The sequence below is a fragment of the Ursus arctos genome, unplaced genomic scaffold (genome assembly GCF_023065955.2).
Source record: "Ursus arctos isolate Adak ecotype North America unplaced genomic scaffold, UrsArc2.0 scaffold_15, whole genome shotgun sequence".
Taxonomy (NCBI): Eukaryota; Metazoa; Chordata; class Mammalia; order Carnivora; family Ursidae; genus Ursus; species Ursus arctos.
The window spans coordinates 58,965,549-58,988,051 of NW_026622819.1; the positions used below are offsets into that span (position 1 = coordinate 58,965,549).

General features: G+C 51.5%; 1 protein-coding gene across 1 annotated transcript in view; it reads right to left on the reverse strand.

The window, feature by feature from the left end:
* The window catches only part of STK10 (serine/threonine kinase 10), a 122,795-nt gene that overhangs the window by 86,459 nt on the left and 13,833 nt on the right, over positions 1-22,503 (reverse strand). Inside the window, exon 2 of the mRNA XM_026510969.4 lies at positions 10,604-10,768. Within this exon, the coding sequence (XP_026366754.2) occupies positions 10,604-10,768 (165 nt within the window). The remainder of the gene's footprint in view (positions 1-10,603; positions 10,769-22,503) is intronic.

The window sequence follows — 22,503 nt, forward strand, 5'->3', positions numbered from 1 at the left end:
GGGCAGGGGGTCACACACTGTATTCTCTGAACTGTTCCCAGGGGTGCCCAGGGCTGGCACCCAGGAAGGGGCACTGCAGGGGGGAAGAGACAAGGTTTTAGAGCCCGGCTGATCTGGGTTGGAACCTGGCTGTGAGTCAAGACAAGTCACTCTCTCTCTCTGACCCTCGGTCTTCATATCTGTAAAATGGAAGTGACCACAACTCTGTCCCATAGATTTGTGACAATTCGGTGAGATCATCATGAAAGAGCCCAGCAAAGGCCAGCTATTTTGCTAACTCTGCCTTCTCACCACCCCTCCCCCCCACCTCTTGATTCACCCTCTAGTCCAAGAAGCTGCAAGCCTCCTCCCCTGCTTTCCCTCCCCAAGTCTCAGGGCGCCCTATCTGTACAAGGGGAATGCAAGAAAGCGGTAACACATCGGCCTCCAAGGACCGAGACGCCTGTGCAGACGTCCAGGGGCTACACGGCGCTACTGTGGATACGTGTGTGTTCCCCAACAAGTGGGTGCCCCACAGACCCAATCCAGAGGGGGAGGAGAGGCTAGGGAATGCCAGGCGACCCCAGGGGGACCAGCACCCTGCAGCCCAAGGAAACGGGTCCTGGCCCACAATACTGCTGCCCGTGGATCCAGCATTCAGGATTTCAGAGAAACGTGGCTCAGGGCAAAATGAGCCAACGTAGGTGGAAAGACCTGCTTGAGACCGACCCTTCCAAGTCCCTCGCATCGCGGGCCAGGAAGCAGAGGCACGGACAGGTGATGGCGCTTGGCTACAGTCGCACAGAGAGCGCATCTCAGATCCGGGAAGATCTCGGGTCTCCTAACGCCAGCCCCGAGCTCCTGCCACACCGAACAACTTTCCAGATGTACACAGAGCTGCTAGCCACTTTCTACCCTCACCTTCTCTTTATAGCTCTGGCTTGTTTAAGGCCAGATATGCAATCTCTGTCAGCCACCAACAGTTGCCCTCCGAGCCCGAGGCGACAAGCCGCAGAAACCCTGGCGGTGAAATGTGGTCATACGGTCATGTGGACAAGTGTGGACAGAGGGCCCCTCCCATCCACACCCGGCACTGTGACCCTGGGGCCTGCACTTCCTCTTTGCAGAATGTTTACTTTCAGACAAGAAGCCACTCTCTGAAAAGCCCCCAGTCACTCCTTCTGGGTCGGTCGGTCTCTCTGTCTCTCTGTCTCTCTCTCTCTGTCTCTCTCTCTCTCTCTCTCTCTCTCTCTCACACACACACACACACACACACACACACACACACACACACACATACATGTTGGCATACACGTTCGGGAAGTTCACAGAGCCCTCACAAGCCTATTTTTAGACTCCCTAGGCCAGCAGTCCTGGCTTCAGAGCCCACCAGGTCTGGGTAGCTAGCTTGTGGGACAAAGGAAGCTGCTTATATGAAAAAGTGTGGTCTCACACACTTTTCTAGAAACACGATCCTCTTGGTTGTCCCCACTTTCCTCAGTTTTGATAGAGATGTGAGGTAAGAAGTACGTCTTCTCAGCTCTACGTAAAGTTAACCAGCAGCACACCGCAACGGCAAACAGGCCTTGGTATCGGGAACACGTCAGGGAGTGGTGAGGTCTGAGGCTCATCGGAGAGCACGTCCCTGTCTGTGGGGCCCCTGACACTTGCTGCCATGCAGAAAGGTAGCCTCTACAGCCCCATCTCTAGAATGTTCGAGGCCAGGATCTGACAAAGTGCTAGCAACAAATTTCTAAAAACATCTCGCACGCCAAACAGAAAGTGTCTGCAAGGCCCAATCTGGCCTGAGATCATTAGTCTGCAACTTACTCCAAGGGCTGACCCACAGGTGAGGGGCCATGGCTCACAGCCTGCCTGGTACGGCTGATACCCTCCCACCCCCAATGGCAAAAGACTTAACGGCAAAGACCTGTAGTTCTCAATGGGGGTGAGTTTGCCGCCCCCCCCCCACCAGGGATATTTGGCAACATCTGGAGATATTTTGGGTTGTCAAACTGAGCAGGGAGGTGGGGGTTCTACTGGCATCTGGTGGGTAGAGGCAGAGATGTTGCTAAACATTGTCCAAGATACAAGGCAGCCCCTCCCCCCCACACACACACATACACACAGAGAATGATCTAAACCCTGGTGGAGACCAGAGTCCACGGGGCTACTCTGGGGGCCCCCTTGGGAGTGGAGAGTCAGTACTAATGTGCTGAAGAGGCCCATTGTGACAACTTCCTTTTAGCAAGCCTGGCAGTGCCCACTGAAGTCTTTGGCAGGCAATGGGACCGGGTTAGAATTTAACGGAATTCGTTTATTTTCTTTTATTTCGTTTTATGGCAAGTGGGTCCTAGTTGTCCATTTAGGGCAGTGAGATGAAAGTTTCTTTTTAAATAAGTCTATTTGATTTCTAGAAAGTGAGTCACTTTAAAAAAAAGAAAAGGCTAACCATTACAGAGGAAGCAGAATGAATGAGGAGTAGAAGAGGCAGCCCAGCAAGAGTATCATATAACTAGAGATTCAGCACTGAGGACAGTGAGTTCACACCCAGGGAAAACCCAGGAAGACGCCACGATTGTGCAGACCGTCCATGCCAAGCAGAGGAGTCACTGCTCTGATCGGTATTCAGCAAGGGGACTGCTGGGCAAATTAAGTCACCGCAAAACTTTCTGACCAGATGAAACTCGGGGGCACAGGGACTTCTGAACTCGACCTGTGCCAGGTCTCCAGGATGGCCAGGCCTGCTGTGTGCCCAGGAAGGCCCTTCCTCACTCTGCTGATGTTGTCATCCACCCTCACACTAGCCTTCTTATTGTTCCAGGGGGACGTGATCACAGTGAAGCCTCAGGAAGGTTCACCACGTAAAAGGCAGAGAAGCCAGAAGGCAGGAAGATGCAGGAAACCGGGGGTAGAAGGAGCTGGAAGGCATCGAGGGAATGGGAACAAAGGGCTGGGAATGGAGGGGAAAGAGGGACAATGGCATTAACTAAGCATCTACTTTGTGCCAGATGCTGCTGCCCACACCTGACCTGCATGCCTCACTTAATCCTTATCACAAGATAGGTTGTGTTACCATCAACGCCACTTGTGCTAAAGAGCTAGAGCCCAAAGGTTAGCTAAGATCCATGAGAGCACCAAGAGACAGGACTGGAGCCAGTTCCCTCGCTGCAGGCAAGGAAGAGAACACATGCATGGGACAGGCACAGAGGCGGAGCGAAGGGACTCAGACACTAACTGGATTGATGGCTGAAGAAGGCACTGCCCTGCTTGAAGCCCCCCCAGGGGTTTCCCGACACCTACAATAAGATTGCAACCCCCACCTTCCCGACTCCCATCTCCCGCCACCCCAACCCAGGCACACTGCCCCTTGCTGTCTTTGAGCTCAGTTCACACACTCTCGCTTCAGGGCCTTCCACTTGCCGTAGCCTTGGTCCTCCCTCCACTGGCTCCTTCTGAAACGCCACCTCCTCAGAGAGGCCTCCCAGACCACACACGGAAGGTGGCTCGCCCTGTCCCTAGGCCTCACTCCCTGCCGGCTCAAGTTTGATTTCCTTCCTGCATGAAACCCCTCCAGGTCCCACAGACCCAGCCTGCCTCCATCAATTTCTGTATCCAGAGGGCCTGGGACAGGGCTTGGCACAAGGAAGGATTCCAACAGAGACTAGGTTAAATGAGTACATGAAGGTCTGCCAGGGCCGCAGCCTTAATTCCTCCAAGATCACCCAGGCTTCTAGAGGCCAGGGCCAGATGTTCTGGAACGAACAGGTAACAGATTAAGACAGCAGGGTCTGTGCTCTGTCAAAAAGGCCGAGCCATGGAGCACCTGGATAGCGCAGTCCGTTAAGCGTCCGACTTTGGGTTTCGGCTCAGGTCATGATCTCGGGGTCGTGAGATTGAGCCCCCAGGCTCCACACTCAGCACAGGGTCTGCTTGGGATTCTCTCTGCCTCTCCCTCTACCCCTCCCACTCCTGCACACACTCTCCCCACCCCCTGCCCTCTAGAATGAATGAATGAATGAATGAATGAATGAATGAATGAATAAATAAATAAATCAGAAAGAAAGAAAGAAAGAAAGAAAGAAAGAAAGAAAGAAAGAAAGAAAGAGGAAAGGAAAAGGATAGAAAAGGAAGAGGAAGAGGAAAAGAAAGAAAGAAAGAAAGAAAGAAAGAAAGAAAGAAAGAAAGAAAGAAAGAAAGAAAGAAAGAAAAGCCTGAGCAAGACCTATGGTCAGGAACGGATCAGAAGAGGCTTCAAAATCCTCACCACGTGCAAAAGCAGGATTCCAGCCACCCTCACCTCCCTTTGATTCCGCACAAGGAAAAGCTAAAGAGGAACGAAGATTCCTTCCCTCCTCCTACCAGCTACCACTCACTAGAGAACTGCTTCTTTCACAAACAAGGCCAAAGTTGGTCTCAGGGCATGCTCTGGGGGACTTCCTTCTCTCCAGGGCAGGGCAGGCCCCAAACAGCTTCAGCTCTCTAGAGGGGAGCAGCCTGGACCCCCACTCCTTCCCTTGCACTGAACCGGCCCTGGGCGAGAGTGAAGGCAGGGTCCAGTGTCCCGGAGGTGACACCAAGACTGGCAACTGCTAAAATGTGTGTGGGAGAAGGCGAGAGAACAAATGGGGCAGAGAGGAGAGAAAAGAAGGTAAATTCCACCTAGAGATACGGGAAGTGAAAGGCCTCATGGAGGCAGTGATGGTCTTGCTGACCGCAGAGGACAGCGGAAGGGCAGCCCTGGGGCAGGGTACTAGGTGAGCAAAGGTCTGGAGGTGCTGCCTCCACGTAGCTTAGGAGAACTGGAGAAGGGGTCTGGGAAAGCAGCCATAGACGGCCAACTATAGCCCATGTCCTGGGTGTGGAATATGTTCTGGGGAGCTGGGGAAGGGCTTTTTTATAAGAAGTGTAACGTGAGTGGGTTCTCTCATCCGTGGTCTTTGAAGACTTCTGCATATCTGGCCTTATGACTAATCTGCTGTGTGACTTTGGGTAAATCCCACACCCTCTCTGGTCTGCAGTTGTCTCATCTTCAAATGAGTGAATGGCTATGTGACACCCAGCTGCAGCATTCTGTGGTTTAGTCAACACACCTCTGGCCTGGCTCCAGTGGTGTGCTAGAGCTGGCATTCACTGGCTTGGGAAACTGATGGTGAAACTTCCAGGAATTTCTGTAAGCCGGCTGTTAAACACAACCATTATTAAAAATTAAGCTACATAACTTTATAATTTTTGGAGTGGTATTAAAAACAAAGATTACAAACACTCAAAACTCATCCTTTCCCTAATTCTTTTACCACATTCTGCTGTTATCTATACTCTTGAAGTTATTCACATCTACCATATCGGTGAGGCCAAAATCCTGAGGCTGAGTGCTACTGCAAACCTCTTTCCAGCTCCGTCAGTGACATGGTGTTTGTAGCCTGAAATCAACCAAAGTAGAATGTTTACACCACAGCAACTGGCCGATGCTATACACCAGGGCTGTTCTCCTCGGGGAGGAGACTGTTAAATACTTCCCATCATCCCACTTTCTCCCATTCCCATAAGGCCTGTTGGAAAACAGACCCAACCCTTAGAAGACTTTCCCAGAGACCAAAATCTGGCTCAGGGCTGGGGGGGGGGGGGGGACGGGAGGGATGCTGGTGGGGAGGGGCCGTTATAAACTAAAGGAAATTGAGGAGGGCAGCCCAGGGTTTCCTGCACTCACTCATATTTGGGCCCTGGATCCACACCCAAAGCTGCATTGTCTACACTGCCCAATCCAGCAGCTACCAACCACACGTGCAATGTGCCTAGTGTAGAACTAAATTTATGACTTCGTTCACTTTTAATTAATTTAAATTTAAAAACTGACCTTCAATTCTGTTACTAGGAAACACTGAAGAGCGTTGAGACAACTTTGCATCTACTTTGTCAACTGTAAATTTTATGACACCTAAATATAGATTTCCGGTGAAAATTTAGCTCCTGAATTGAGATGTGCTCTCAGCGTAGAACACACATTGGAGTTGAAGGTTTAGAATGAAAACTGTAGTAAAATAGCCCATTAATAAATTTTATATTGATTACATGTCAAAATAATATTTTTGATATACTAGATTAAAAAACTGTATTATTTAAATTAACGTCATCTGTTTCTTTTTTTTTAACTATAGTTAGTAGAAAATTTACAGTTATATATGTGGCTTACATTACACTTCTACTGGACAGTGTTGGTCTACAATATTCTGGGTTGTTTTCCCTCACTTGCTCCACTTGATGTTCGAAAGCAGAAGCGGGCTTGAGAAACTACGAAAGGATTTTGCTAAGATTACAAATTCTGGAAGAAAATGAGCTCATCTTGTCAGACTGTAGGTGGGGTGGCTTGGTGAATGTCCACCGCCCCAGTCAGGGGGAGGGTCTGTCCCTGGATGCCATGGCTGGGGAAAGGGTGCAGGGCAGTTGGGCCAGAGTCAATTTCTCATCCCAAAGCCCAAGCCCTGAGAGCAGACCCCAGGTCCAGAAAGGGTTTTGTCAAAGACGCCACCATGGCAAAGATGTCTCTTGGAGCCACACGGGAGGCCTGGATCCAAGAACCATCACGCAGAAGGAAACACCAAGAAATCAGGACACCTTCCAACCCTGTATCTCAGAAGAAGACTTCTCCCTCCCATACTTTTGCACAAGCTGTCTCTCTATCCAAACTGCTCTTCCTTCTCCTGTCACGCCGGAGAACTCCCACACATCCTTCAAGATACAGCTCAAATGTTCCTTTTGCAGCCTTTGCTGACCTAATAATGTTCCCATCTCACATCCTTTTCTTCAGGCTCTCTGGTTGACCTCGAAGCTTTTACTCTTGCCCCCTCAGACCTGATTTCTTTCTAAAACACAAAATGTCTCTCCCCTGTGGAAAACTGCCACTGAGTCCCCATTACGTGAAACCCTACTCAAAGCTAAACAAGCATCAGAGTCACTTAGAAGGCTCCCAAAACGGAGTGTTGGGCTCCACCCAGAGTTTCTGATTCAGCAGGTCTGTCTGGGCTGGCACCTGATACTTAGCATTTCTCACAAGTTCCCAGGGGCTGCTGCAGCTGGTTTGAGGGCAGTACTTTGAGAACCACTGATCTAAAAAGTTGAGTGCAGGGGCACCTGGGTGGCTCAGTCAGTTAAGCCTTTGCCTTCAGCTCAGGTCATGATCTCGGGGTCCTGGGATCAAGCCCCACATCAGGCTCCCTGCTGGGAGCCTGCTTCTCCCTCCTTCTGCCTCTTCCCCCGCTCTTGCTCTCTCTTTCTCAAATACATGAATTAAATCTTTATAAAAAAATAAAATAAATGTTAAATGCAAACTCTTCACCTTGGCATTGGAAACCCTGAACACATGGCCTCCAACCACTTACTCCCCTCATCTTTCCACATGCTCCCCTGATCCCAGACCACCCATTATCCAAATACCACAACTGTCATGCCTCCGGACCACCGTCCATGCTGCCCTTTCCGTGGGAGACCCTTTCCCCGTCATCCACCTAGTTCCAGCACCTTCTGCCTTGATTTCACAATGTCTAAAACTCAAATCTTCAAAAAGTCCTCATGGCACCTTTAAGGGTCTACAAAGTAACAAGTGCAGGAGGTAGGGGCAGCTACACGAGAAGAGGGTGAGAAATGGTTTTGTTTATGTTGGAAACCGGGGATGTACTGTATGGTGACTAACATAATATAATAAAAAATCATTTAAAAAAAAGAAAGAAAGAAAGAAATGGTTTTGGCCAAAACAGCAGCCCCGGGTAAGAAAGTACCAGCCCTAGAGGCAACTTTGGGTCAGAACATTCTCATGTATCTATTGAAACAACCTCATGACAGTCACAGCCCTGTTACAAGCTGTTCTTCTCTATCTGGTTTTCCAACGCTGCCACTTTCTAGCTGCGTGGCCTTGGGTGGGAACTTACTTAACCTCTTTGTTTCTTATTTTCATCTGTAAAATGGGGAATAAGCAACTACCTCATAGAATGAAAAGTAAATGACATAATCCCAGTAAAACTCACAGCTGAAAGGCCTCGCGCACAGTAAGCCCTCAGTAATTACTAGCTGTGGATGGTATTATCTTTGGACCTGGGAAAGTCATGAACTTAGTACCTGGCCACAATCAATCATGGGGACAGACATATAAAAGATGTTTTTCTCAATGAGTGCATAATCAACAGTCCAATAAAGGTTGTGTGGATGGACAGGAGGATGGACGGACAGATAAGCAGATGGTGGGTGTGGCAGGTGGGCAGGTAGGTGGGGAAACTCCTTTGTGTAATATGAAAAGTGGTGCTGTGAGGCTGGTTTAGCAACAGACACTTAAAATGCTTAAAAATTTTCCTAAAGAGGTTCACAGACAAGCATACAAAAATTCAAAGACGTCCATCACAACTTTGTTTCTAACAGAAAAAAAAAAGGAAGCAGCGTAAACGCCCAACGATGGAGAACGGCACAGTCAGAAGATGGAATTCTACTGAATAATCAAATATGAAGACGCAGGTGTTTCCCACTGACGCGAAAAGTTGTTCTTATTAGACCTTAAGTAAATGGGGCATCTGGCTGGCTCAGCTGGTAGAGCAGGCAACTCTTGATCTCAGGGTGGTGAGTTCAAGCCCCATGCCGGGTGCAGAGATTACTTTAAAAAAAAAAAAAAAAAGACTTTAAATAAAAAGATTAAAGGTGAAGTAATAAGTATGGCATCAACTCTTCTTTTTAAAAACCTGTGGGTATGGGTATGTATGTGAATTTTTTTTTTTTTAGAAAAAAAAGGCTAGAAAAATATATTCTAAATGTGGTTATCTCTGGTACGAAAATTTGAAAAATGGTTTTAATCTTCTTTTTTCTTTTGTTTTTCTGTACACTCTCATCTTTCTCTGCTAACTATATATATAATATTTGTTTAATTTCTTAAAGGGAGAGCTTTTTAAAAAGCAGCTCCATGGATCGGGACAGGGGAAACACGGAGGCGCAGGTGTGTGACCGTGAGCGAGAGAGCGCGCCCTCTCTGGGCCCGTGTCCCTGTCCCGCTCACCACCTCCTGAGACACCTGCAGACGGCAGATGAGGAAGGGTTTTGGAATCTGCCGCTGGAGTCAGGTGGTGGCTTCATCCCCCCAGTGACATCCAGGAGGCTCCCCAAGGAGATGCTCAGAGAGGCAAAGGAAAGTTGGCTTCTCTCCAGCACTGGAAGGGGAGGCAGTGTCAGTGGACAGAGCTCTGGGCGGGGCTGGGGGGCCACATTCTCGCTCCCCTCAGACACTGGCTTCCTTCACTTCTGCGCAAGGAGAGGGATCGACTCTGATGATGGCCTCTAAACTCTCCTTTGGTTTTCTTAAACAGCAGGATTCTTTTCACAAATGAAACACAGATTTCCCCATCAAGTGTCAAATAGTGTGTTCCTAAAAATTAGGCATCCTGTGCAAAAAAAAAAAAAAAAAGCCAACCTGGGATCTATTTCCCCTTATTTTAAATGGGAAAAATCGTAAAACACCACTTGTCAACTCCTAACTTCCCATTAATTTCCTAAACATAGTAACGCTCTCTCTACACATCAGAAACTACCACGATAGGAGGTCGAATGCTTCCAACACCCCTGCTGACCACCAACTCCTGATTAACCTTGCTGTGTGCAGCCGCACGGACCTGGGCCGCTCTCCCTGCTGCAGCACCCCCGGGACGCCCCGGCCCGCCACCCCTCTGCTCCCTCTGCAAAAATCTACACGTGATTCTGACAGTCTTCCAAGTGCATCTATAATTCGCGTGAGGCTTTTCCTGCACGCAACTTTGTGACAAATGTACTGAGTTTCGGGGACATAAATACGTTGCTTTACATATAAAACACTTGTTGAAAAACAGTCTGAAGAGGCACCTACGTTCTAGGAAGCCTGGGTTTTATACACCGAGAGGCATTCACACTAGACGAGTGTCCCCGGGACAGGCATTGCGCGGCGCAGACGCACCCTGTGTACAGCAGGGGTGCAGCGGAACTCCTCTCGAGAGGCTAGGGGTGAGGCCGGCTTTGGAAGGTGGGGCTGGAAGCTGCATCTGCACTGCGCATCTCGCTAAGGCCGCTGACGGAGAATGGGGGCTGTTAAGAGGCCCCCCTCTTTGGCGCTGCCACTGAAAAGAATCCCCACACAGCAGCCACGGCAGTGGTAGTAACGATGCCACAATTACAAATAACAAACAACCAACAGTCACCTAACTCCTAACACCTGCCAGGTACACTTCTAAACACTGATCATGGATGAATTTCTTCAACCCCTGTAGTAACCATATGAGCTAGGTACCATTACTACTCCCATCTTACAGTTGGAAAAACTGAGGCAGAGAGGTAAAGAACTCGCCTAGGGCTCTCCAACTTGTAAGTGGCAGAGCTGGGATTGGAGGCCCTAAAGTTAGAATTCCTCCCTGCTCTAAACCAGTGTCCCCACCCCCAAAAGCGGGGAGGCTCTGCACAAAGGGAAGGACAGGGGACCTAGAGCCCCCCTGCTTCACCTCCTTCTCCCCCCAGCCCTTGGCTTCAAAGCAGACACTAAGAAAGAGCCGAAAACCTCTGAACCAGGCTAGCCCCGTCCTACCAGGCCACAAGGACCCAGAGGGGGCAGGCAGGCGGCCCTTACCCACAGCTTCCCGTCATAGTAGTAGGCTCCCAGAAGCTTCACAATGTAGGGGTGGTCGCAGGTGGCCAGGATGTCAATCTCCACCGTGTAGTCCTCCAGCTCCTCCTCACTCTTGGTCTCAATTACCTTGGCGGCAGCCAAAGCACCTGTCTCCTTGTTCTTGGCCTGCAAAGTAGAGACAAAGAAAGTCAACAAGGACTGCCCAGCAGGAAACGGAGCCCGGGGAAGCCAGCTCGGAGAGGCCCGTGGGAGTGTGCCAGCAGAGGCCGGGGGTCCAGATGGGGGCTGTGCGGCCGAAGCAGGAGATCCGCTGTTCTTGACAATGGCCAGTGCTGCTCATTATGTCAGTGCAGGGGGCTTGCGTGAGAAACAATGTTCGGCATTTCATAATATATTTTTTAAAGTACAACATACCTATGCTACGGGATAAGTAAGAACACAAGAACGGCATAGCTCTACGAACACCAACATGGAAAGACTGTTGAATTGTTCAGTAAGAGATCCAAGTCACTGAACAATAAAGTGGTACGAAACTTTTAAAAAAATATTTTATTTATATTTGACAGAGAGAGAGAGAGCACAAGCAGGGGGAGCAGGAGAAAGAGAAGTGGGCTCCCCACTGAGCAGGGAGCCCATCACGGGGCTCGATCCCAGGACCCAGGTATCAGGACCTGAGCCGAAGGCAGATGCTTAACTGACTGAGCCACCCAGGCACCTGGGTATGACATTTTTTATATCAAAATGGAAAACCGGGGGCACCTGGGTGGCTCAGTCAGTTGGGCATCTGACTTTGGCTTGGGTTGTGATCTCGGTCACAGTCCTGGGATCAAGCCCCACATCCGGCTCCCTGCTCAGCGGGGAGTCTACTCCTCACTCTCCCTCTGCCTGCCACTCCCCCTGCTTGTGCGCTCTCATGCTCTCTCTCTCTGTGTCAAATAAATAAAATCTTTAAAAAAGTTTTTTAAAGAAAAAAGAAAAAAGAAAAATGAGTGTCGGTGAGAATATGGAAAAATTGGAACCTTCGTGCGTGGCTGGTGGGAAGGCAGAATGGCACACTAACCATGGACAACAGTTTGGGGGTTTCTCAAAAGGTTCAACATAGAACTCCCACAGCTCAGCAGTCCCCTCCGGGGGATAAATGCAAAAGAACTGAACGCAGGGATTTGAGCAGGTTATCTGTCCACCCATGTTCACAGCAGCACTATCCACAAAAGCCAAGAGGTGGGAACAAGCCAAACGTCCATCTGCAGGTGAACGGAGAAACAAAAAGTGGTACACGCGTTCAATGGAATATTATTCAGCCTTAAAAAGGGAGGAAATTCCGGGGCGCCTGGGTGGCCCCACGAGGTAAGCATCTGCCTTCAGCTCAGGTCGTGATCCCTCTCCGTCTGCCCCTTCCCCTGCTCTCATTCTCCAATAAAATAAATAAAATCTTAAAAAAAAAAAAAAAGAAGAAGAGGAAGAAGAAGGAAATTTTGACACCATGGATAACCCTCTGCTAAGTGAAAAAAAAAAAAAAGCCAGTCACAAAAGAGCAAATATTGTACGTCCCCACTTATGTGAGGTCCCTACAGGAGTGAAATTCAGAGACAGAAGGTCTAATAGAGGCCACCAAGGGGGATGGACAGGTAGTGTTTAATGGGGACAGAGTTTCTGTCTGGGATGAGGAAAAAGTTCTGGAAACGGATCGTGGGGAAGCTTGCACAACACTGTGAATGTACTTAACGCCACTGAACTGTGCACTTGGAAATGGCTAAAAATGGTCAGGTTTATGTTACACGTATTTTACCACAATTTTAAGAAGTGAGAGCAAGAGAGAAATAACCACGAAGCGGCGCAAGCAACTCCGGCCACGAGGAGCCGGTGTCCAGGCAAAGGGAGCAGGACCCACATGCCCCCCGGGGGGCCCCCGAGCCTCAGGGCTGCCGCCGGGAGCCTCCACTCACCGTGCGGCTCGGGGCTCGGGTGTTTCAAGACAGCGCACTTGCCTACAACACGGGCCCTAAAAGCAAGCCACTCGTCTGGAGCCCCTGAACCACGACCTGCGGGAAAGCCTGGGGGACACGAGCCGCCCTGGACTCCGTGAGCAGCCCTGCCGGTCTCCACTGCGGGGCCTTCCTGAGGACAGTTTCACACACCACTCACCTCACACAACGACTCGGCAACGCGATCCACTGGCAATGGTGATAGCCCAGCATTCCCATCACCCCACATGACACCACAGCCCCCGGCACCTCAGTGTCCCCATCCTACGGGAGAAGAGGGGGGACATGGCCGGAACTAGGGTAGTGGTAGCAGAATTTGAATCTGGGTCCTTCCAGCTTCCAAGACTGCGCACTTTCCACTACTATACAGAGTCTATCATCTCCAGAACTCAGAGGCCTCTAAGACCAGATGCCAGCAGACGCCTACGAGCACTCCCAGGCCAGGCCTGCCCAGGGCACCCTCCATGCAGAGACCGAGCGGGGCGCCTGGGTAGCCCCGTCAGTCAAGCAGAGACACAGCAACCCTGCCCCTGGCTTCAAGGTCCATTTGGAGACCCACGCCTCTCCTGCCAGTGACTAGACAGCATGCTCATGGGGGGAGGGGAACTGAGAGGGGGTGTCGATCCTCGCCAGGGAACTTTCTGGAAGGGAGTGATGTCAGTAGGCAATTGTTATACTCATTTGTAAATTTATTTTCAGTTTAGGTAACTGTTTCTGTTAACTGAGCTGCAAAGTCCCCAGGCCCCCACGCAGTGACAACAATGGTCTCCCACTGATCAACGTCACTGGTCTACACTTCAGCACATGCTAACTCACTTATCTCCTCAACCACCCTACGATGTCGGTGCTATTACTATCTCCTGCACAGATGAGGAGTCTGAAGCAGCGTCCCCGGCAACACGGGAGACAGTCTGGACCCCCGCCCCCAGGTCTGCACTCTGGCAGGCCCGCCCTTCCTCCACACGGCCCCTTCCACATGAGGCCCAGGAGCCCGGTGCGGGGAAGGAATTTCATGCAGGGCCATTCCCCGGGGTCCGTCCTGGTGCTGGAACCGAGTGCGGGCCTCTCCCCTAAGCTCGGCTGTGGAAGCTTGCTGAGAACACCGGAGAAGCTCATGCATTCGGCCACTGGGTGCTTGCGCTCTCGCGCTCTCTCTCTCACGCGCTCTCTCTCTCACGCGCTCTCTCTCTCACTTGATTGTGTACCTGCCCTTTCATTTCTGGTAATGCTGATTTTCGAGTGTCCCACGAGAGGACCATCAAAGTACCCTCACACATTGCACAACACGCACGCTCCTTCTCTCCGAACCCAGAAGAGGAGGCGAGGCCTGCTCTGCTCCTTTACCGAGAGGAAGGCGGAGAGCTCAGCGGGATGGCCAGAGCTAGGGCCGGGGGAGCACGGTGGCCACCCTGACCATGCTCTCCTGACCCCCAGCCAGAGCAGCACAGGGGGGAGCTGAGCTGGGCATAAGAACCCCCCCCATCATTCACCTTCCACTCCTGAGAGGTGGTAAAGGAGGCTACACGACACCTCTTCCGGGGTTTCCTTAAAAGAGTATTTTCTCCCCGAAGTGGGGGAGGCCCAGGCAGGGACTGTTTCCATGAGCACACAGAACCTGCCTTGCCGTTCCCTGAAAGGCAGCATTGACCACAGGGCTGGGCCTCCAGCTGGGCCCCAGTGTCAACACCGAGGGACACCCGCTGCCCAGCACCTCGCTCAGATTACAGAGACCAGAGCCTGCCGGAAAGGGGTGAGTTGGCGGCAATCGTGGCGCCTCAAGTGACTTGGCCAAAATTTAATTCTTTAAAAGCCTGGTTGAGGCAGCAAGCTGCTCACCCCGATGTCAGAGGACGTAATAATAATCATAGCTGATGATAAACCCAGCTAACATTCCCCGAGCACTCACCGTGTGCCAGCACGGGCCTGAAATGGAATTCCTCACTTCGTCCTCCATCCAGCCCTTGGAGATAAGGACTAGTATTCCCAACTCACAGATGAGAAAACTGAGATTTCGAGGGGCACAGTGATTTGCTTCAGGTCACACAGCAAGTAGGGGGTAAAGGCGGATCCAAAGGCAAGCCCTCCTTGCTCAAAGAGCCGAAGCTCCAAATCTCTTCCGAACCAGCCCCTGTTGACGAGCACCCAGGGTTCCCTGCTCCATCTCCCATTGCTAACGACAAATGAAGACCACGACCAACAACGCGCTTGGCAGCGGCTGGGTACCAAAATACCAAAATTTAATCCACTCTAAGCCATTAAGGCAGGTATTAGCCATCATGCCCATTTCCCAGATTAGCAGACTAAGGCTCAAAGGGGTAGCAAGACCCACCCAGGATTGTGAGTTGGGGTCTTCACTACACTAGGTTGCCAGGAATCAGCTTCTTCCCTCCCTATTCCTTCATTCAACCCTTATTTCCTGAGCTCATGTTACAGGTGAGATGCTTTTGTAGTGAACAAGAGCACTTCTGTCTAGGTGGAGCACTGGTGGTAGGAGTCCTTGCCCTCCCATGACACAGTTCATCCTTCCCGACTTTTCCTCCGTGGCGCTAACCTGCCCGCATTCCCAGTCCCCAAAATACAAGGGAGATCAGATTCGGCCTCCATCTCTCGAAGGGGTGGGTGACTCGTCCTGGTCAATCAGAACACGACTGGCTCAGGGAGAAGAACGTGGTCACGTTAGCCAGTGAGATGCAAGCTCCGAACCGGAGCAGAAGCAGCTGACGTTGCCCCAAAGCCCGCTCGGCGCCAGCCTCCGGCACGAGGCGGCAGGCCTAGGGCTGTTGGGACACGCGCTTGCAAGCAGAGCTTGAAAATGAAACTAGCCGAAGCTACGGGGCCTAGAGAGGGCACAGAGGACACTGTTTGATCCCCGTGATTAATTTTTACAGGAGGTACTATTCAGAGCCTCGTTTTATAGAGAAGAAAACTGATGCTCAGAGAGGTGAAGTCCCTTGCTCGAGGACACACAGCAGGTAAATAACAGGGCTGGGAGGTGAATTCAGGCCCTTGTGGCTTCAGCGTCCATGTGCTGACCTCTTTGCCCGAGGTCAAATTCGGCAAAGGGGCTGTCTGGGGCCTCAGTCTCCCCCTCGTACAGTAGAAGGGTGGAGAAATGACGCCCAGGCTCCCTCCGTGGTCAGATGTGAGGGCATCTTGCAGAGTGGGTGGGTCTTGGAAAGCTAAGGGTGGTCCAAGTGAATGGGGCACCTGTGGGAGTTGACAGGCAAGGAGTCACATAAAGAACAAATGGCTGCCTGTGGCCTCTGACGTCCATCTCTCCCACTGGCTGAGGCAAGGCTGGGGTCCAGCGAAGGACGGGGGAGCCCTCGCCCAGCCCTCCACTGCTGGCTGGCAGTGACTAACGCCTCAGCCCACACCCTTGAGAGCAGACACACAGTGGCCACTTGTGTTTACTGGCCCGGGCACCTCTGTGGGAACAATCTTCCCCCTTGTGCAGCTCTCGGGGCCCAGCCTGGAGGAGGTGGGGACAACTCTCCCAGCAGGGAGCCCTGCCCCACCCAAGGGGCCCGGCCAGTCCAGTCAGGGGCCAGGGGCTTCCTAAAAGTCAACCACAAAGCAGCAGCTGATGGGGACCACCCCCAGGCCCACCCCCTTTCCTCCCAGCCGCAGGCTGATCACTGTGTCCCTCCCTCCTCCTCCAGGGAAAGAGCTGGTATCGCAGAACTCAGAGACCAAAAAGAACATTAGCCACCACTCCTACACCCCAACTCCCCAATCTCCTCTGCAGATAAGGAAACTCAGTCCACAAAGGTGAATGCAGTGACCAAGGTCCAATCTGGGACAGCTGCCTTATCCCCTTGCAGACTCACAGCTCTCCTTCCCTTTGGCAACTGCCTCTCCCCCTTGGTACAAGGGAGTCATAAGGAGCTGGGCCCACCAGGTCCCAGTGCACAGCCCAGGCCCAGCCACCCATTCCTGACCCTCTCAGCCATAGCCAGTGGCTCACACTTGCACAAGTGACCCAAAGCAGGCCAACGGGGCTGTGTCTGGGTGGTTCTGGGTTAGTTTTGGGTTTTGGGGTTTGGGGCTAAGTTATCAGGAAAGCAGCTTTTTTCTTTCTCTGGGGTTGCTAAACTGACAGAATGAAAGACTGGAGAGTCTTATAGCCCATGTGGCCAATCCTTCAGAGACCCTGCCTGAGGAGGAGGCCCTGACAAAGGCAACGGGGCCCACAAATGGAGGGCATATGATGAGGTCTGGGGACACTGGGAGCCAGCTGTTCCTGAAGACAGGATCTATCCGTAGACTTTTCAGTTCCATGAGCCAATAAACCCCCTTCCGGACTTCCGACGTTTGCCACCAGACAGTAAGTAAGTTCGCCATCTCCGGGGGTATTCCAGCAGAGAACACAGGTCCACAGACGTACCTCACCACACGACGCACGTGTAACAGAGGCCACCTTCAAACGGGTCGCCACGACCTACCCAGTGACCTTCCCTGAGGCCTCTCAGAGGACCTACCTGATAGTCCAGGACACAAAGACCCAAGTAGAAAACGTGGTTACTCACGGGCCACGGGCAACAGACACCAGGGGATTCTTCTGCCAGAAGAATTTTCTTGTTCATTAAATTACCAGAAACAAGGAATGACGGGAACCTCCAGTGCTGGAGACCAAACAGGTGGTAAAATGGGTATGCTCATTACTGACAACAACGGGCTCAATCTTCCGAAGACAAAAACCGGCAACAGGTTTTTAAAGCCTGCTATCCCTCATTCCTAAGAATTTAAGGCCAGGAAATTATTCAAATAAAGACAACAAAGGAAAGGTACTAGGATCATGTTCACAGTAGTCGGGAATGACGGCAAAAAGTGCAAATAAACTAACTGTTCAACCGTAAGACAACGGTTAACTTAGTGAGATAGGAGCAGCCCTTCAAAACGATAAAAAGGAGGCCAGTACAGTAATGAGAGAAAACAGCCATAACAGTCGACAAAGCAGGATAATAAAATTGTAGCTAAGTTAGAACTTTGGGGAAAATTCTGGGCATCCACGAATAAGGAGGACCTGAAAACAGGGGCGCCTGGGTGGCGCAGTCGTTAAGCGTCTGCCTTCGGCTCAGGGCGTGATCCCGGCGTTATGGGATCGAGTCCCACATCGGGCTCCTCCGCTATGAGCCTGCTTCTTCCTCTCCCACTCCCCCTGCTTGTGTTCCCTCTCTCGCTGGCTGTCTCTCTGTCACATAAATAAATAAAATCTTTAAAAAAAAAAATAAATAAATAAATAAAAAAAAAATAAGGAGGACCTGAAAACAGAGCATACGGAGTACAAGCGGTTTATGAAAATTGATTTCACGCAATGACATCGACAATTATCCACAGGGGTCCCAGCCAGGACAGACCGGGCATGGTGCCCAGAAGGGACCACTTTATCTTGACCTTGTCTTCACTATATCCAGGGATGGGCACCCTCGTCTGTCCAGCGTGGTGGCTGCCACGCTGAAGAGAGCAGAAACCGAATACTGCCGTCACTGCAAAAAGTTCTACTGGCAGCTCTGCATACACGGCCGCACCTGGCAGAAAATACTTTCTCACCAAGGTGAGGGGGCATCTAAAACTCACTCCCATGTTCCAGACCCAGCCTCAGACATGTATTTCTTTCTCTAGGAAGAAACAAAGGTCTCCCGTCAAAGAGGGGGAAGAAGCAGCTCAGTGGTGACCACTCACGAGTGAGGGCTCCTAGCAGCGTGGCTGGGCGGCAGGCGTGAGGGAAGGCTCCCGGCGGGCCTGTCAGACGAGCAGCCTGGGCGTGCGGTCAGAGCCAGAGAACGGAGGAGACAAGGCTAAAGCTTTCCATTTTCCCCCTCCTCTTGATTCCGGATGGCTGTGTCAAATACGGTTCAGGCCACTGGAACCGAGGAGGGACTCGGTCTGCGTCCTGCAGTGTACGGCCGTGACGTCCCTGCCCGAAAGCATTTTCTCTTCGCACGGCGAGATCTGTTACTCATCACAGGAAAGGCTTCGACTCTATTACCGAGGGAGGAAATCTGGCCCTGGAAGGTCACAGCAGGACCGGCTACGTGCAGGGAAAGGGCCCAACAGAAAGGCAAGCAGGGTGTTCTGAGGGCAGCAGACACAGAGCCAGGATAGGCGGCCAAGGTGGCCTTGGGCTCAGACTCCACTAATGCCCCTGGCTGACACGCATGAGTCAGTTGAGGAGTGGAGCCCGTGGACCACAGCCTAGCCTTCCAGAGGTTTGGGTCTTGTGGGCCTCAGGAAGATGGCGGCCTGCCAAGGCCTCCTAGGGTCTCTGGAGGCAGGATAAGCAGCACCCCACCTGCATCCAGCTGGGTCCATGAGGTATGCAGAGCACTGCTGTCTGCTCCTGTTAAGCGAAAAGGAAGGCCCCGGGCCCAGGCCACCCAGCTAGGAAGCGCTGTCAGGACTTGACGCAGGCCCAGCTTTCCCCTCAGAAGCCCCCTAGAGGAAACCTCTCCAGGGGCTCCCACCCAGTTTCCAGGTGTGCCAGTCCTCCTTCCCCAGCTCTTCCCTCATGGCCTTCAACCAGAATCCCTCTTTGGGCACTTGTCAACGGCTCCCTGCTGCCTGACACAAAGCCTGAACACCCTGGCCTGGCACGCAGGGCCCTGGTGACTTGCCCTGCCTATTTTTCCAGGATTCCGCCACCCCCCCTATATCCACCCCCCGCCATGGCCAGTGCCCTCCTGCCTCCTACTTTCATGCCTTTCCTTCTGCTCTTTCCTCCACCTGGACTGTCTTCCCCCTACTGTGCTGATTCCACAAAGTCTAACTCAATCACAGCCTGTTCCGTGAAATGCTCAGAACCCCAGCTCCTGACCACTATTTCACACCTTATTAGGCCTTTCTCCACAGACCTCCCGGTGCCCCAGTCATTTGTGTTCCAAGATTCTCTAACCTGGCTGTGAGCTCTGAAAGGCTAAGCCCATGTCTGACTCATTTTAGTCTACCCCTCAGAGCCTAGCCCAAAATAGCCAGTGGATAGATAGGACCATGGGAGGGTGGGTGAGTGGAAGAATGGGTGGGCAGACAGGCAGATGGGCAGTGGACGGATGAATGGGAGGGTAGGGGGGTAGCTAGATGGAGGGGGGATGAATGGGAGGGAGGGTATGGAAGGATGGGCACGTGGGAGGATGGACAGATGGACGGATGGGAGAGTGAGTGAGCAGAAGCACGAATGGGCGGATGGGAGAACAGGTAGATATGAGAGAGGAATAAAGGAATGAAAAGTAGGACCAGGCAGTAAACATCAATTAAGTCTTTTTCCCAAAAGGCACTTGAGCCTGCCTTGTCCTTGGCTTCTACGAATACCAGACTCTCTCCGGCCCTCGATAATGTAGCCAAGACAGTTACTTCTACAAATACCTAACCTACTGCATCCCACCATGTCCCTACCTTGTCCAACCCAGAAATGGGCAAATTTCCAAGTGATTTGTGGAATGGAAACAGCATGGGACCTAGGTTCAAATTCCAACTCTACCACTTACCAGCTCAGTGCCCTTTCAGGAAGGCAAGGAACCAGGCTGTCGCTTTCTGACAGTCCCGTGGACAATTCCAGAGACACAGGAGAAAGTTTAGAAGCCACCGTGGGTTAATCAGTCAACTACTGGCTGTTAATCAATCCACTAAGTCCTCTCTTAGAACTGTGTATTTTTGATTTTCAAAAGCCTAAAAGCATGTCTACCTTGCTCACCAATATATCTACTATTATTACGTTTAGCACTAAAATACACTAAGTATTTTTTTTTTAAGATTTTATTTATTTGACAGAGAGAGACAGCCAGCGAGAGAGGGAACACAAGCAGGGGGAGTGGGAGAGGAAGAAGCAGGCTCCCAGCGGAGGAGCCTGATGTGGGGCTCGATCCCAGAACGCCGGGATCACGCCCTGAGCCGAAGGCAGACGCTTAATGACTGTGCCACCCAGGCGCCCCTACACTAAGTATTTTAAAACAACAGATGGATGAATTGGTGCTCATATCTGTGTGCAAACAAAAAGAAATGATGCCCCCACGTAAGCACAGAAAGGAAAGTGACAAGAAGTCCATTTTCTCCCCAATATATGTATATGCCTGAATCTCTCGCTGGTCTCTGGTTTTGAACGCGGTCTCCTCTACACCTCGGAGAAGCCAAAGCCTTTGACTGAGCAGGGCACACACAGTTAATGAGTCCTGCCAAGTGGACAGAAACCACTTCCCTATCAATAATCGCTGGGCCAAGTTTCAGCTCGCGACAAATGAGACGGCTGAGTCTCAGAACAGGAGACACTTAAGGATGTAAAGATCGTGAGGCACAAAGCAGAGGGGTGGCGTGCCTTCCAAAGCCGGCCATTTAATACCCTCTCCCTCGGGGAAGAGAAGCCTGGCGAGCCATCCGGGCACAGCAGGGAAACCCGGAGCCTCCAAAGCCTCCTGGGCTAGCACATGAAAATACCAAAACCCAACAGGATTGGCCTCAAAGACACCACGCCACGGCCTTGACCGAAAACCCGGGCAACCTGTCCTTGGCCAGGGAGGTGGGAGCCTTCAGATCTCAGCTCTTCAGAAGTGATGGGGGTCCAACCCCACCTACTGCTGATAAAGGAGGTGAGGTGATACAGGGCCTCTGCTCCCACCTCTCCAGAGCTCCCTCTCCCTGGAGCAGGGCCCAGAGGGGAATGGGTGCTGAGTCACGGCAGCAGGGCAGCCTGGGGTCAATGGCCCAGGGGAGGGAGAGAAGAAGGGAGCAGCTTGAGCCAGGGCCTCCTCTGCGACCCGCACCAGCCGCACAGCGTACAGGGCTTACCTCACTCCATCGTCACCACAACCCTGGGGGACGCGCGCTCTTAGCAGCCCCACTTTCCAGGCAGTTCCAAACCTCGGAGGTGAAAACTGCTCCATGTTTTCAATCAACAGTACTTTCTGTGCTGTTTTTTATTATTTTAAAAGCAACACACACTCATTAAAGACCGTCTTCAAGATATAACATTACAAAGAAGACAAAGCACCCATAATCCCTTGAGTGGACCTAGAAGGTATTATGTTAAGTGATACAAAGGAAACAGGAAGACAAATACCCTATGATTTCACTTATATGTGGAATCTAAAAAACAAATAGACTCTTAAATACAGAGAACTAGTGCTTGCCAGAGGCGGGTGGGGGGGCGGGAGAAATAAAGGGGATTAAGAGGTACACACTTGGGGCGCCCGGGTGGTTCAGTCAGTTAAAAGTCTGCCTTGAGCTCAGGTCATGATCGCAGGGTCCTGGGATCGAGCCCCATATCAGGCTCCTTGCTCCCGGGGATCCTGATTCTCCCTCTCCTTCTGCCTGCCACTCCCCCCTGCTTGTGTGCTCTCTCTCTGTATGTGTCAAATAAATAAAATCTTTAAAAAGGAAAAAAAAAGGGGGCGCCTGGGTAGCGCAGTCGTTAAGCGTCTGCCTTCGGTTCAGGGCGTGATCCCGGCGTTCCGGGATCGAGTCCCACATCGGGCTCCTCTGCTGGGAGCCTGCTTCTTCCTCTCCCTCTCCCCTGCTGTGTTCCCTCTCTCGCTGGCTGTCTCTCTGTCGCATAAATAAATAAAATCTTAAAAAAAAAAAAAAGAGGTATAAACTTCCAGTTATAAAATACGGAAGTCCTGGAGATAAAAATACAATATGGGGAATATAGTCAATAACACTGTGATAACGTCGTTCGGTGACAGATGGTGACCACGCTTACTGCAGCGAGCACGGAGTATCACACAGGATTCCTGAATCATCCTGCGGTTCCCCTGCTGCATTCTGGAGCCCCTCCAGTATGCCGCAGTGTGGCCGTACCCACCTTAACACTTCCCAGCTGTGTGACCTCAGGGGACTTGTGTGACCCTCACGTTCCTCCTTCGTCCACTAAAGACGTTCGTAGCTCCTGCTTCACAGGCTGCCGTGAGCGTTCAGTGGGTTCAC